The sequence below is a fragment of the Anthonomus grandis genome, chromosome 9, assembly GCF_022605725.1.
Source record: "Anthonomus grandis grandis chromosome 9, icAntGran1.3, whole genome shotgun sequence".
NCBI lineage: Eukaryota > Metazoa > Arthropoda > Insecta > Coleoptera > Curculionidae > Anthonomus > Anthonomus grandis.
In genome coordinates, this window is record NC_065554.1 from 16,329,432 (window position 1) to 16,346,128 (window position 16,697).

At 29.1% G+C, this 16,697-nt stretch overlaps 1 protein-coding gene across 2 annotated transcripts in view; it reads left to right on the top strand.

The window, feature by feature from the left end:
- The window catches only part of LOC126740224 (heterogeneous nuclear ribonucleoprotein C-like 2), a 446,026-nt gene that overhangs the window by 394,288 nt on the left and 35,041 nt on the right, over nucleotides 1-16,697 (top strand). For both annotated transcript variants that reach the window (XM_050446161.1, XM_050446160.1), the window contains exon 7: nucleotides 11,448-11,526. In XM_050446161.1, coding sequence (XP_050302118.1) covers nucleotides 11,448-11,526 — 79 coding nt within the window. The remainder of the gene's footprint in view (nucleotides 1-11,447; nucleotides 11,527-16,697) is intronic.

Consider the following 16,697-nt stretch of genomic DNA (forward strand, 5'->3'; position numbering starts at 1 on the left):
TTAAACGCGTCTTAGGGCCGTAGTGACGTAGTGACACATTTCCGGACATGGGTTCCTATACTCAAATGGATTCTACTGTTGCACTGAACAACCCCTAGAAGTTTGATCCTATAGTTCTGAAACACCCTGTATATGTGTTTAGGTAATTTAATAAATGTTCGTTGGTTTGATTATTAAAAAATACATAATATAACATAAACGGTGGATCGGTTTAATAAACTTTTTAATATATTAGCCGATAAATCGAAAATAACAATATCAGATAAAACTACTTTTAAATAAACAATAAATCTAGTAGCGTGTGGCACGCATCACATTTTGAATTATATGTGGCATACTTCTGATAAATGTCTCTTAGTAATGTTAGTGTACATATTCCTATTTTGCAATTAATAAGCGGGACGTTTTTAGGCCTCAATCTTTTGTAGAGCGGATCTTAAATATGCTCTATTGGACTTAAATTTGGACTGCATGCTGATTACCTTAAAACCCTGATACCGTTTGGCGTTTTATTTTTTTTGCGTTTTTTAATACATCTAATTTAAAAGCCTATTGATGGAGGAGAAACTGCAAGAAATAAACTACAAGAAATAAACTACAAGAAATAAACAAAAAAAAATTAGTTGGGATATTATTAGGATAAGCGAAGTTAAGAAGCTAGAAGGAAATGAAGAATGGATTACTCTTAAATCATAATATATGCTACACCATATAGTTCTATAGGTGGTATAGGCTTTTTGGTAAATAAAAAACACGCTCCATATATTAAAACCATCGTAGGCGTTTTCAACATGAACTTAATAAATATACCTGGATTGCCAATCTATTATTAAGTAAATGACGACTACTAGGTGGTCGCCATTTTGCGTGATTGTGTTCCTTCGATGTTGGTCACTCTGACAAATTTTAGTATTCCCAACCGTAGGAAAACAATACGATTAAAGTTTTTGGAAGGTTATGTTTACAAAAGTAAAATAGAAAGGCACGTTTAGTTAAGAATTTAAGATAGTTGCGTTTCATCTCAGATTTTCTTGTACTTTTTTGAGAAATTCGTTAAAATTTACGAAAAATAGTATTTATTACCTAAAATAAGACAAAGTTTCAACTTACTTGGGATAGATGCATGCCTTTTAAAATATGCGTTTTATTGTTCTCATAAATTTGAATCTTAAGAATCCTAATACCATGAAAATGATGGTCTTCATTTAAATTGTTGCTTGTGTTTACTTAACAAACTAAGCTAAAAACAAAGGTTATGAAAATCCTCTCATTAGGTTTTTATTATTCTCATTTCAACAATTTTAATCTCTGGCACATACATATGTTGTAGTTTAGAATATGATTTTAAAACAATGTCAATGAAAAAAATTAATTTATTCCATTTTTTAGCGAGTAAGCGCCTTACTTGGTTTCCTTACGCAAGTCTTAAGCGTTACTTCATCGTCCAAGACATGTCCTACAGCTGTCAAAATTTAAGCATTTACTAAGTTTTAATGGATGTTGAATTTGTTTTGAAAATAGACCTAAACCATGAAAATGCCCATTTGTCTCAGTTTTCAAAACGCATTGAGCCTAAATCTGACTTCAAACGTTTTTAGCATCGGATTTAGATCGTAACGATATCCAAATTATTTCTCCGTGAGAAGGTTTATAAAGAGCAGACATTTACCCAAGAGGAAATATGAAAAAGAAAAAGTTACTGACGTAGACATAACCTCACTCATAAGTTTTTTTAGAGAACTTACTTTTAATAAAGGAAAACCCGAAGTCGCAGTAATTAATAATTATCTCGAATTTCTAAGCACATAAGCTTTATGACACAAATAGACTAATACCAAAAAATGTAATGCTTCCCAACTCAAAAAAATATCAAAAATTTGAGACTAATTTATTGTTTATTATTATTTGAATGGCCTGGAGATATCGCTTAACAACCTCCGAACAAATGCTTAAAGCGCCCTATACAGTGACGCCATGTCTTAAAGACGTCTAAAGATATGGCTTTATGTTATATATTAGCTTCATTATTTTTATTTAATATATATGTGGTTGGTAATACTGGAAATGTTCAGAGTGACCAATATCAAGGACACAACCACTATAGAAATGGCGGCCACCAGGCACCGGTTATTTTTGTTTATGGTGGTCATTTGCTCTAGCAGTCCAGGTATATTTATTAAGTTCATGATTTCCAAGCATATGGTATACGTAATAATCCATCTACGAAACCTTAAAATGAAAATTATCCGAGCTTATGAAGAAATTGATTAATTTTACAAAGACATCCACAGGGCTCTCTTAGTTCCTGGATGTAATCAAACTTTTCTCATGGGAGACTTCAACGCTGAAGTTTCAAAATAACTGGATAAAGCCGAAACAATAATAAGTCCATTTGGAGTAGGAGCCAGAGAAGTAGTACTTTGTCTCTTTCAAGATCGACTATACCTAATAAATAAATTTTCCCAAAAAAAGGCCACAGAAAGTAAATTCAAAAATGGTTTAAAGGGTAAGATCAAAATTGGTTTTATCATTTGCAATAAGAAAGAAATAGTAATCAACGTAAGAGTGCTGAATAATTTTACAATAGGAAGCGACCACAAAATAGTTAGAGTAAATGATAGAATAGATTTGAATATAGAAAACTCGAAGGTAGGAAAAATACTGAATGGACTCCAAATATGAAAACGTATTTGTAATGTATTTCCAATGTATTTCTGTAACAAAAACAGCTGCTTTCCAAGAAATTACTCTAAACAACCAATCTGATATTAAAACCATAAATACCAATATAATTAAAGCCAATAAAGAAGCGAAAAAACATCACTGCTAACAGAATATCGAAAAACAACAGAAGCTCACACAATATATGAATATTATATCTTTAAAATAATAGTTACTCTGAAGACCTAAGATAGCTAAACAAAAGAATATTTAGAGAAATTAGAAAGTATGTAAATAATTTAATATAGAAAGTATAAGGTAAAATATAAAAGAAAACAAAAATATGAAAAGAAGGATTTATAAGCTAAAAGATAACCAAGGTGTACCAACAACAAATAGAAAATAACTGCTAAATATAATAGAAAACTTCTATGCTAAACTATACACAAGTGACCACCCTTAAACAGCAGACAGTCAACAACATTTGTGTAAAAATTAATTAACCAAGGATCAGGGGGCATTCCAGAAATTAATCTTCAAGAAATAAAGTCGATGGAGTAAAACAAACCCTTAGGCTTGCAGACATTAAGTCTTAGGCTTGCAGATTTAAGAAATAATGTAGTAATGCGACCACAACTGTAAAACTTTACTAATCAACAGGCAAAATTAACGTCGCCAGAGGAGTTCGTCAAGGAGACACCATTTTGCCTGAACGTTTTCCAGCTGTTCTCGAATACGCAATGAAATCATTCGTTTAGAAGAAAGACATCAATATTAATAGTAAAATGCTAACACACCTAAGATTTGCAGATGATATCGTTCTCGCCGCAGAAAACATCGGAGATGCAAAACAGATTCTCGAATAAATAACTAACTTTGACTAATCTAGTGCTTGTACAGAATATTAGAATAGACGACTTGGGATAAAAAAATTGCATATTATGTACAAATACCTCAAGCACTCAAGACACATTGAAAAGAACCTTCACAAACACGAGTTACAGCGTAGTATAGGTTTCGGTTAGGTGGCTTTTGGCAAATTGCGAGAGATATTTAAGTGAAATACCCATATGTCTGAAGAGAAAAAAGGATAAACAATACATATTATTGGTAATAACATATAGAGCAAAAACCTTCATATTAACAAAAAAGTCAGCAGAATAGCCGAGAGTAGGCCAAAGAGCTATGGAGGAAGTCATGCTTGAAATTATTAAAAGGACAGAAAACCCAACATCAGACAAATAACTAAAGTCAAAGACGTAGTTGAATGGCGTTTATATTCTTTAATTAAGTGCTCTCATTCAAATGCCAACAGTGCTATCCACTGCGTCTTAGTCAGACGGGGAGTAGTGACTGCTACTCTAGCCCTTATTCCAGATTGCCTCAGGATATGTCTTTTTCAGGATATATCTTGTCGATGGTTTCTGATGATATCCATGCATTTTGAATGTCGGCTAACTCATATTGGAGCTGAGTTGCATCACATGTCTTCAACGAAAAGCTTGCAGAATCAAAAATCTATTATCCATGGACATAGTTGATAGCGGCCAACTTGGTCCTGGTCGCCGACGTATCCTTCTGTTTCCTAGTATCTAAGAACCACTCAGGATACTATGGATTAATTAACGCCAACTAAATAAACGATATATTGCTCACTGTATCCATCTTCAAGAAGAGAGATCATTTTAGTTAGTGTTAAATTTGCATTTGTATTTTCACGACAATCGATATGTAATATTTTTTAAGGAATTTATGATTTAACTGAAGAAGTGTTGGAAGCACAAAATTCACAAAACTGTTGACCTGCTTTTTGTGAAATGTTATTTATATCAAGAAAATTAAACAAACCATTTTTTACAGCCAGATTTTATATTTTTAATGGTGACACGAAGCAAAAAGTGCATATTATAATTTTGTAATAGCAATTCCTATTCATTGCTTATATGAGTATAATCTCTGTAATTTAATTTAAAGAAGGGTAAGGAATCTTAAAGGTAGACTTAAAGATCATTTCTTCTAAACATTAAAATAAAATTATTAAATGACAGAAAATATATTATGTAGCCGATAGTAGCAAAAATAAGCAAAGATTTAAGATTACCTTATATTTATGATTAACTGTAGCGTATTTTTTTATTTTGCAAATAAAAGTTCTTTGTTTCTTTTTCGTTCTTTGTTTATTTTCAATCGGATGGAAAAAGTTGTTCGTTCAATAAAAGTTCATAAGAAAACGTTAGAAGGTTCGTTAAGAAAATGAAGTGAACCTTGAAATACCCTTTAAAAGATGATCAGGATCAAAAATGGTTTACGTTTTATAAACGTAAAGGCCATATTAAAATATTCGTTAAAGTTTCCAATAAGATAGACTTTCCAAGGGAAAGGAGAAAAACAATTTCGAGAAACCAATCCTTTGTTCTTAGCTAACTGTCCAATTTCCCTAGTTTATTAAATAAGGCAACCACTTTTTTCATAACAAAGATTAATGACGTCCGAAAAGGGCGAAAAATTGCTTAAGCTTAACGAAAAGTGGAAAAACACTTTTAAACTAATTAACTAAGGCATTAAATTGTTAAAGGGGCGACGTACTTTGTGGTGGCACTGGAAATAACGAGCCTTAAATACACATTTTTTAAAGGACCGAGTTCTTCTCGGTAATCATATTTAATTTAAATTTAATAGGAGCAAAAAATATTATCCAAAGGGGCATAAAATCGGCGTCGTGCTAAAGCTTAAATTGGGCAAACGAAGCATTTCAGCAAATTCACGCTAGTCTGAATAGTAGTTTTTTGGCGAGAATTCCGAAAAGCATATAAAAAGAAGTTTTTACAATTTGTTAGTGCCTGCCTAAAGACTTAACATAAAGAACAATAAATTATAAGCTTATATTATAAATTAAGGTAACGTACACGGTTTTCCCGATCTAATTTGTAGTAATAGCGAATGCAAATTGAATCTGCGGGCATAAATCAAACTTTAAATATGAAAATTTCTATCTTAAAGCTGAAATAAAGAGGGTTAAAACGTCCGTAGATTACCTAATATCGTGAGTTGTGACTCTATTAAATTTCGACTTTAGAGTTAGGAAATTACTGGTAAAGAATCTTATTGACTTTATTAACTTCTATTATTTCATTAAATTGTTGTATAAGAAAATGCTTTAAGATCAGGTAAATCTAAGAAAAGTTTGCTATTTGGATGCCTGTTTTTATTGTTCGCGAGTTTGTCTTTGTAGAGGTATAATAAATATACAAAATTTTCTTAGTTTTACCGCGCTAACAATTTAAAGGGTATAGTATGCGATGTTTGAGATATTTTGTATAATTATACAGGGTGAGCCTCTAGGAACCTTATCGATCGTCTGTTGGAAACTAAAGTGGACTAGGGCAAATCGGCTAAAATATTTTAAGGATGGCAGCATCTCCGGTCTCATATTTACGACCCTAATTGAGGCGTTTAGAGCAAAAGTGGCCTATATAGTTTTTGGAATTTTTTTTTTGAAAAATAAGATTTTGTATATGGCTTGGGCTACTTTTGCATAACCTTTTTTTTACTGACTTGAGAGTAAAAATGAATTACTAAAGCAAAATAATTTATTTTTAGGTAAACGATAAGACATTTTTAAACAAAACTCAACGTAAACTCTTATTAATCATTTTAAATTAACTTCGTTAAATAAAACATTTTCGTTATTGGAATATTTAAATTGGATAATTTCAGGTTTTTCTTTATCATACCGAAGCCACTGTATTCGCAACCATTGTACTTTTTCATCAGCTTCCGTTTTTTTACGATTCGTTAATGTCTTTTCTAGTTCTTTTGTTGAAAAAAAGTCGCTGGATGTCATAACTACTACTTTGAACGGATTTCCTTTCCTGGCTTCTAGAACCACTTGCATCCAATCATTGGGAACAAAAATATTTTTATAGTGTTTTTTGTTTTTTTCGACTAATCCAAAGTCCTGATCATTTGGAAGGTAGGAGTGACCAGAAACTAAAAATTTATGGTCAATGTTTTTAACTGTGTAATCGCTGGATAATACAATGTATGTACAAAGGGCAGCCATTTTGAAATTCCTATTTTCACCACCGCACTGATCGCTGTACATTATTAGATTTCTTGTGGTAACAAAGTTCTTAATGTAGTGTGCAATACAGGAACCAATTTCCTGAGGACCCCGGGATGCAACACTCTCGTCCCACATGTACATGTGTACTACGGGAGTTTGAAGATCATGAATCCCAAAACAAAACGTCCAAAGTTGCCTTTTGTAGTACGCAACTCCTGTTGAAATGATCGGCGTTGCCAATGTTTTCATTAAGTCAAATGAAATTACGGTAAGGTCATTGTCCGATTTTGCAGCTTCAGCATCGTTTCTCATGGCTTGTCTAGCTTTCCTCTGGTGCAGCTCTTGTTCTGCTTTAATTGCCTCACTTTCTTGGCCATCTGCCATAGCTGCTTTAATTTTAATATTGAAAGCGTTGTCGCAAATGTCGACAACTATCGGATAATGGCGCGTGAAATAATGGGACTCATAAGCTGGTAATTTATTAATGAAACTTTTCACAGCAGTGTTTTTTTCCAGAGAAGTTTTATTAACTGGTATTGATTTTCCACGTTTATCAGGCTATGGTGTTCCATCAGTGCTTTTTGACTTCAATACCCTATGCGGCCATCAGACACGCCCAATGATTGCTTAAAAAAAGTTTTGCAAACAGTCTTTGGTCTTTCGTGGTGTCTCTTTGGTAATCAGTTTAAAAATCTTTCAACTAGTCTCTTCATTGGTTATCTTGATTGCTTGCCCAACTCTGGAGTTTGACTGACGCAGCTCTTGGTTTTTTCCAAACTTTCTACGAAAAATCTCAGGTATTCCTTCAGACATTTATAAATCCTTAGCCGCTCAATGTGCCATACTCGGCAGGAGCAGAAAAAAGATCTTTACGGGTCACGCCATACCGACTTTTTCAGCCATTATAATTTGACATTCATTCATTGAATTATTCATTAAATGTTAAATCCAATCTTATTCGATTTTTTGCAGCTCAGTGTCTTGGCAGTTTCCATAATTACTTACTCTGCGTTACCTCTCGGCGGCTTTTGTATTCTGTAAAAAACATCGTTGACAGCTTTTAACACTGTATGGGACAGGCGCATCCTGGGATGGGTCATACAGTGTTCTGCCGAGTATATAAGGAGCCGCGTCACCGCTGAGAATCAGTTAACAGGTCTGTTGAAGTTAATTTCGGAATATTGGCGCGAGATTTGAATCGGGCACAAATAGTTGTCAATAAATACGGTGGAAACAAATATTTCTAGTAGTCGTAAGTGATCGTGTGTAAATAAATCAGTTGACTATTTTTGTGCATCAAGTGTTTTAGTTCACACCTAACCAGCCGTAAAAACGCTGCAATAATAAATCTAAGCAAAATCTTTTGATAATTTATGTATTCCTAATTGTAATCTAATACATTTTAACATAATAAAACAGCCCACCCAATACCACTATTGCTATTTTGGAGATAACACTTTTGTCACATGCTTTTTAAGACACGCTTTATATCTTATGACAAATTCTTATATATCCTAATCCTCCTTAAAACTTAAAATAACCATTTGGTTGCAATGTTTATCGTAAAACACACTTTTCCTTTCTAAGCAAATCTATAAAACCAAGAGAGGAAGAATTCCCGGACAACTAAAAATAAACGCTAAAACCTTTTAAACTCGCTGGTCCACTCGATATCTTTTCTCTGACTAATGCAGGAGCCGTGTAGGGAGTCGAAAATCGCCTTTAGGGCCCGCTCCAACATCTCCGAGACATCGGAAAGCACCGTTCCTTGGAAGTGTCACTTTGAGCTTTGAGGTTTAAAGCTTTCCGTAATCGTGTGACGTATTGTGATGCCTTAATGCAGCTTAACTAGTTTCGGTGCGAACGACTCGATTCTGAACGAAAATCTCTTTGTCATTCTAGCGTTGTCGTAACTAGATTAATTCATTAAAGGCGGCAACTGGTAACTGAATATTCTAATAGACTGTTAAGTAATTACTTTGGATTGAACGTTAATTTTTGATCAAAATTAACATTGATAATTTTTTAAAGGTTGTCTAAGTAGCTTCCTTTAAGAAAATTTTAATTAAGCAGTAGATGACATAGTTTTAAATTTCTGTAATTTACTATTAAAATGAAAATAGGTAATACGGTGTTTTAATAAGATTATGTTTTATAGACATTTTAGAACATTGGGTCAAGCAGTTTAGCTTTTGTGTTAATAACATGGTATCGTTCCTATTTCGAAAATTTAATTAAGAAGATCATCAATAAAAAAGTTTAGAGTTTCCAGAAATTTATCTAAATGTACTACTAAAATGATAAAATATGGAAAAAAATATTTAAAAAATAGACATAAAATTGAAAATTATTAATGGAGAAGTAGTTAAAATCACAAAAAATTGTTTTAAAATTAGATAATTATCATAATATAAATAATAATCAGCATATAAAAAATATCAATCGTTATTACTGTGATAATTGGATTTTTGAAAAAGATTTTTAGATCCATTGTAATAATACGACATTTCAGTTGTTAAGAATTTACAACCTTGTGTAAACTAAAAGCTAACTTCATAATACACGCTTCAGATTACATATTCTAGATGTGTTCCGTCATATTTTAGAGCAACTTTCTAGTACTGGTGGCTAAAAGTTCGATATGTCTCTACTTAGTTGGCTAAAGACTCCTGAATTCTACTAGATGTAGGTTACTATTGAGAACCTCCTCTTTCTCCACATTATTTTCTTCTCTACATCTTGCAGAGAATGTTGTCTTCAGTTCAATGAATAATGTGAATTAAGACTAAACATCACTGTTCTGCTATCCCTAATTTAAACCTCTCCTATTCCTTATTAAATCCTTTATTAAATCGATTTCCGTTTCTTTAATATAGGCGAATACGATCTAAGTAAACTCTTGTATCATGTCAATAGCATCGATTATTTATCTCAGTTACACTTACAATGATAATGATATTACTGATAAAGAATCTACTCTAAATGCAGATTATATACACAATCGACAATATCTACACAATGAGTCCCATCATCCAAATTGGTATTATCAATATTAGCTGTATGAATTATGATAGATGGCTGTCGAAAAAAACTCATTAAGACGTCCAAACCCATACCGGACCAATATGCAGCTTTTTTGTACAATAACTTAAGTAATTTAATTGTAATTAAATTACTAATTTAAAAGATAAAACATTGGAAATCAAGCGTATTATTTGAAATTACAGAAGTCTTAATTAACCTTACTTTTTAGACTTCTTGGTTGAGGTTGGCTGGATTTTGCAAGATGTTGATTCCTGTAATTCAATTCTATTCTTTCTTTTTCTTGAAAATTCTTATTCTAAGTTCGTTCGTATAATATATATTTTTGAACCTTGATTATTAATACGTATTAAATGGTTTTAAAGATTTTGTATATTTTTATGGATTTTTCAATTCAATGTATTTTCAAAAGATTATAGTAGTACTTTTAGTAATATAAAATTTCTGCATTAGCCTTTTTGCACGCACCCCTTTGAATTCTATTAATTTTTAAATTTTCTTGGTAATTAAATTCTGTAGTCTTTTCCTAATCTCTAAAAGTTCTTCTTTTTCCAAACTTTGGAGAAATTGAAGCAACCCACATTGGACTAATATGCAGCTTTTTTACAGTATCAATTAAAAGAGAAATCATTGAAAATCAGGCATAATACATGAAATTACAAAAGCATTGGAAATAATATCTACACTTGTTGATTGATGTTAACTGGATTTTGCGAGATATAGATCCCTAGTTTAATGAATTTCCTTTTTGCACAGAATTTTTGCTTTCAATGATTAGGGTCGCCTTTTGTCCAAGAATGTTCTGCAATCCGCAATTTAAAACTTTATCTCATTGTAGTCCATAATCGATGTTGCTTCGTTCGTATTTCCGAGGGACATTTTATTTTGCCTTTATAGAAGTCATTACATTTGCAAGAAATCTAAAGCCTATACTATTAACTCGTGTGGATAATACTACATTAAATCTAAGCTTTGACCTTAACAAATATGGCCTTTGGAGTAAAAATAGCTAAAGAATACAGTTTTATAAAATCTTATTAATTTTCACAAAAAACTAGGTATAACTAAAGAACTTTCTGGCTGAAGTCCCTAGACAACTCTAGCCAACTGAAGTCTTGAGTGTGGAAACCAATATATCAACTTGCAATAGCAAATCTTAATCACAAGTTAAATACTGAACAATAGCCTTTCTCCAAATTCCTCCTTTACTAACAATAATCGATGGTTAGATTTTCTATGTGCATAGTCAGTCAGAGTATACTGATACCATAATAGTAATATATAGATAAAACCCTAACCATCGTGGTTGTTCAAGATCTTTTTTTTCCTTCGAAATATAAATGAGTTAGTAGCAAGGTTTCGTAAAAAAAATGAATTTTATTTTTAGATTACGTATAATTTGACTGATTGTTAATAAATTTTTTTAGTCCTTTTAGATTTTTTTCTTTCAGTTTCTCTAATGTACTTTTTTCAAAACTGCAAGGAATAAAGTCGGTAACAGACATTAGCTTGACTGATCTTCTGATAATCCTCAATACAAATTATTTCGATAAGAGACTTTTTCAATTTTTTTACGCGTTTATTTAATATACATTTTTACACAGAATAATTTTCCTTATGTCATTAATTTTTAATTTATTTATTTATATTTAAAAACAAAACAACTTTTTTGTTTCAGATGTGAATATGGTTGCCGAACCAAAGCCACACCAAACCGGAAGAAAACGACAAAATGTTACACAAACTGGAAACGATTGGTAAGTGCCAATTTTTTTATTACAATACATAAAAATATATTTATAAGATAAAATATTTTAATTAATTTTCGGCTAATACATTTAAGTCAACTAAGATATAAACATATAGCAAGTTTTTTTCTGTCAATTTCATTTTTGAAATTACATGTTATGCTTTGCCTTATTAAATATAATATTCTCTTTGTAAATAGTTTTGAACTTATACAATGCTTACTATTTCAAATGAATTATATATAAATAGCCTCCACATAAAATAATTAGAATACAATAGCATAGAGTACTATTAATTTCTGTTAATTTTCAACATTATACTTTCACAAACATAAGTATTTTTATCGGTTAAATTAATTTATGACACTATCATTATGATGGACTTTACACGATCAGTAATAAATAGCAGCTAATTGAAATAACCCAAACAGCCATTTTTCAAGTTCTGTATCATTGTAAAATTTCAAAAATGGCCTTTCTTTTTATTTCTTGCCATAAACTACAGGATCTACGAACTTGAAAGTTGAACGTCAGGCCAGCATAATTGCAATACAGCATAAACTGCTCTGTTAAAGCTATATTTACAAATGATGATAGATCTGAACTAGACTGAAATCTACTTTTTTAAATTGCACTTTTAACTATTCAAAACTAAAAATTATTTATTTTTTTAAATAGTGTAGAGCTTTAAATTACTACTGCAAATATTTTTTCTTAGACCGCTATTGCGGATGCCTAACCAGTAGCTAGAATAAGTGGAAAAATTGAACTTTCTTTTAAATGCGACTTAGCAAACTTATATAAATATTTTTTTTAACGTATATCCATAAAAATTTTAATTTTTTGATAATAATATTAATAATTATTCTTTTATGAATCCAATTGTCTAATTGTCGATGTCTAAATTGAATTAGAATTTAACCCCTTTATTTTATTTATTACAAATTCAGGTTACATATAGTACACAAGTACCAGAAAAGCATCCATTATGCATATATAATAAAATTATGATAGGTTTACTAAAAACTTTTTTGCAACTTAATTCATAGTATTATGTAAAGATATTGAAAATGAAATGAAAGATACTAAAAAACATTTATTAGAACGTAATATAGAAAACTATGATAATATGATGTATAAATAACTATGATTTAATACAAGATTGGAATTGAATAAACAGAGATAAAATTATTTTATTTTTTTCAAAAAGTAGTTCTTTAGTTTGCATTTATAAGATCCTATTAGCGTATTAAAAATATCCGATTTCAGAAAATTGTTATTATAATTTGTTCCATGTTGATTCGATGGAAATCAGCTGCAAACAAGTCTATCTGGCCCTTGCATTTTGTCTTGGTATGCGTATATTAATATTAGATAGGAGAGAATGTGAATCGACATAAGAATAAACTATTTGACAAATTATTATAAATTTTGTGAGTTATTATATTGGTTAATATTTAGCATAATTAATAAACTTATAAAATGGGTTGCAAATTCTCATCCTAACTCTGTTTGTATAACAACATGTTCAAACCTTGATTACTCTTTTGATGATTATTCTATTAATTTATGAATTGTCTTATTATATTTAAATTCTTTATTCTTTTCCTAAGCTGTAAAAGTTCCTTTGTGCCTTTTTCACTTTTATAAAATTAATTAAAAATTCACTTTCTTTCTTCAAGTTATAATTTGTTTTGATACGGTGTATATAACAGCTTTTTTCTGGCATTAGTATTTTTATATTAGGCATATTTTTAATAAGCAAATATATAAACAAGTCTGCATTAAGTTGTAAATCTATGTAACAGCATCTATGACATATTTAAGAAATTAGGTTTACAAATAAAAATAAATTTAAAAACTATCTAAGTTTCCAACAACTTAAAAATATATTTTTAATAAAATTATATTATATTTAAATTACTTAAAATTATATTTTTCACACTAATACTTCTGAAAAATGTATCTATATATTATATAAGAACTTAAAAAAAAATATTTTTAGTGTTTAAATTCAATTAAAAATTCACTTGTTTCCTGGAATTTAAATAATTTTATTATCAAATTTAGTAAAATATATTACCAAAATATATTACAAAATAAAATTATATACTATCAAATTTTGAATGTAATATTAAAAAATCTAAAAATAAACCTCTCCCTCTAATAAACTAATAAATAAATTTAGATATACTAGAATAATTACTACTATCTTTTTTCTACAACTTTTTTGACTAGTATTTATTAATTTTGCAGTTATAACAATAATAACTCTTTTATAATTATTTGTTATTAACTTGTATAGCTTATTAAGTTAATCCCTAACATTATTAATCCATAAGCTTACAGCACAGTTTGAATATTCTCTGTTTAATAAGCCTGTATAATATCTATTTAAACATATTAAGGATTATATGTAGTTGTTTCAATTATTGAATTATGATTGTTTTATTGCATTTGCAGTATTATTTCTTTATTTTTTTATTTTTTTAATACAATAATTACAAAAAATGCCAATGGCAATTAAAACTGTGAATCATTTATAATATTAAGGATCTCTGGAATTGTCACAATAAAAGTCCCAGGTTATAGGTAACAAACTACATACCGAATTTTACAAATTGTTTTAAAAATAAAAAACTTTAGCGTGTTTCGTCGTTAACTCATTTGTGCATGACTATATATGAATTTCCCTTCTAAATATGAATTTATTTTAAGACTAATGACCAGTTGAATAGAAAAATCGAAGAAAATTAGCTTTTTAGCTTCCATTTCACTTCATGTGTTCCATTAAGTTGGAAAAAATATGAATTATTGCTTTTCTATTAGTAATTTTATTGTAATGCCTCTCTAGGTAATGCGTTTCTTCTATTGAAGCCTTATTGTTTTTGAATTTATAATTTAAATGTTAATTTTTTATATGTGGAGCCTAGAATATGGTAAAATATAAAAATTACCAGGCGGATGTGGATAATAAAATATAAAATTGTCATTTTCCTTATCACTTATTCCCATTAACATACAAAAATTAGAAAGAGTGCCGAATTAAGTTTAATAAATAACACGAATTCGTTGAATATAAAAAAATAATTAATAATAACATGAAATTCAAAAATCAGAATTTCAAAATAATTTCTTAGGGCCACGTAAAAGTTTTTAATAATTAATCTTTTTGTGAGTCCTAATCATTTTAAAAAGACGCCTTAGAAATCAATACTTATCTTGACTGTCTTCATATACATGTATAAGTCTTATGTGTCCATACATAGATAACAGTGAATATTGCAACTAAAAAATTTACCAATTAAAAGATTTGATGCATTTGACTAATTAAACTTAAAAGGTTTTCAGCAACTAGCTTACAAATAATTCAATGTCTGCAAATTATTAAAAATGTAAACATTACAAACGTATTTGGGAAAATTAGCTTTAGATTTTCATTAAATAAAAAATATATAAATGATTGCCTTGAAAATGCTGATTTTATAATTTTTTTAAAGTAAGTGGGATAATTTATAAAAATTAATTGAAAATTCTCGTTGCAAATCGACTTGTATAAAATACTTATATTGTTCCAGCCTTGGAATAATAGCTATTATGTTATTCTCCATATTACATAGAACTAATGTTTTTTTTATATATGGAAAAAAAATAAAAAATAAAATAAAAAGTAATGATTATGACCAAGAATATAAACAAAACAATTATACTAACTCATTCATATCTGATTACACAATTCTAAAATCGGAGTTATTGCAAAACTGATGGCCAACTAAATAGGAAAATTAGATAAAATAATAATTAATTTTAAGTTGGTGATTTTTCATGAAAGCACAGCTTATACTTTTTTCTATAAAATATTTAAAAGCTTAACTAAAAAAAGAGTCACGTAGGTACGCTAATTTATTTTAAGTTTTTCGTGAAAATTAAATTATTTATTTTTAAATTTAGTTTCTCCCTAAGTTTAATTTATTAGGCTGAATGATTTAATTAAATAAAATATATTACATATTGCGCTTATTTGTTTAGATTTTTTACAAGTTTTAATTTAAGTAAATATTAAAATTGATAGAAATAAACCTGTACTTATAATTAACGATTATTGTGTTATTTTATTATATGTATCGTTTTATCATAATTTAGATTTTATTTTAAAGTGTGTTTATGCCTTGTCATTCATATCTATTTAAGTTCTTTTCATGTTTTTTTAAACTTAAATTATTGTTATATGTATGATTAAAATATATATATTTCAAATTTAATTTTGCTACCTAATTCTCAAATTGTTTATTTTTTCATGACATATTAGCTTTTATTTTTGTAGCGTAATTACCTTTATATTATTTATATTTAAACGCATATTTCTAAATAATTTTACCTGTCTCTAAGTTGCTTAATAAACATTATTATTTTTTCTACCCATTCTAGTGTAGTAATAAAAGTTATTGTAAGAGAATTTGTAAATTGCCTATCTGCTGTTACTAGTTTTTAAGTATATTATTTAATCACTACTGCACTATGGTTGCTACTATATGTATACTATAAAATCAACATTTGAATAATTAACCCCCTGTAAAAAAATAAAATATAAAGGAACATGAAAAAACAAATGATTTATATTTGCAATTTTACTCGCTGTAAAATATCCATAAACTTTAATGAAACAAAACGAAATTCTGTTAGATTTGTATTACAATAATAATTAAATTGAGATAGGTTTTGGATGTATTTGCGCAGAGTTTTTCGCATTTCAATTTTAAATAAACTGCTTTTTGTTTTTTGATTTGCTTTTTTATTTCTCTTGTTTAAAAATATATAAAATGTTATAATTCTAATTTGACTACGTGGCCATTTAAAGAATAATTTTTATGTCATTTATTCAAACAGTAAAAACAATACGAGTAGATTTTTTTTCAAACGATTTGAGGCTTAAGTTCTTCATTCAATTGTAGTAACCGATGATTAATCTCTTTCAAATGCCAATATAAATACTAAACTGTTACAATACATTATTAACTGCTAGGCCTGATTGTTACACTGTGTTTAATATACGTTTAAAAAACTGTCGGATATCCAGCAATTTTTTCGTTTGTGTGCGGTTTTAATGAAGTGGATTTGAAATGGGGATTTTAGGCGAAATAAAAAAAATTTTAGTAATATTGTCATAAATGAACTCTCTT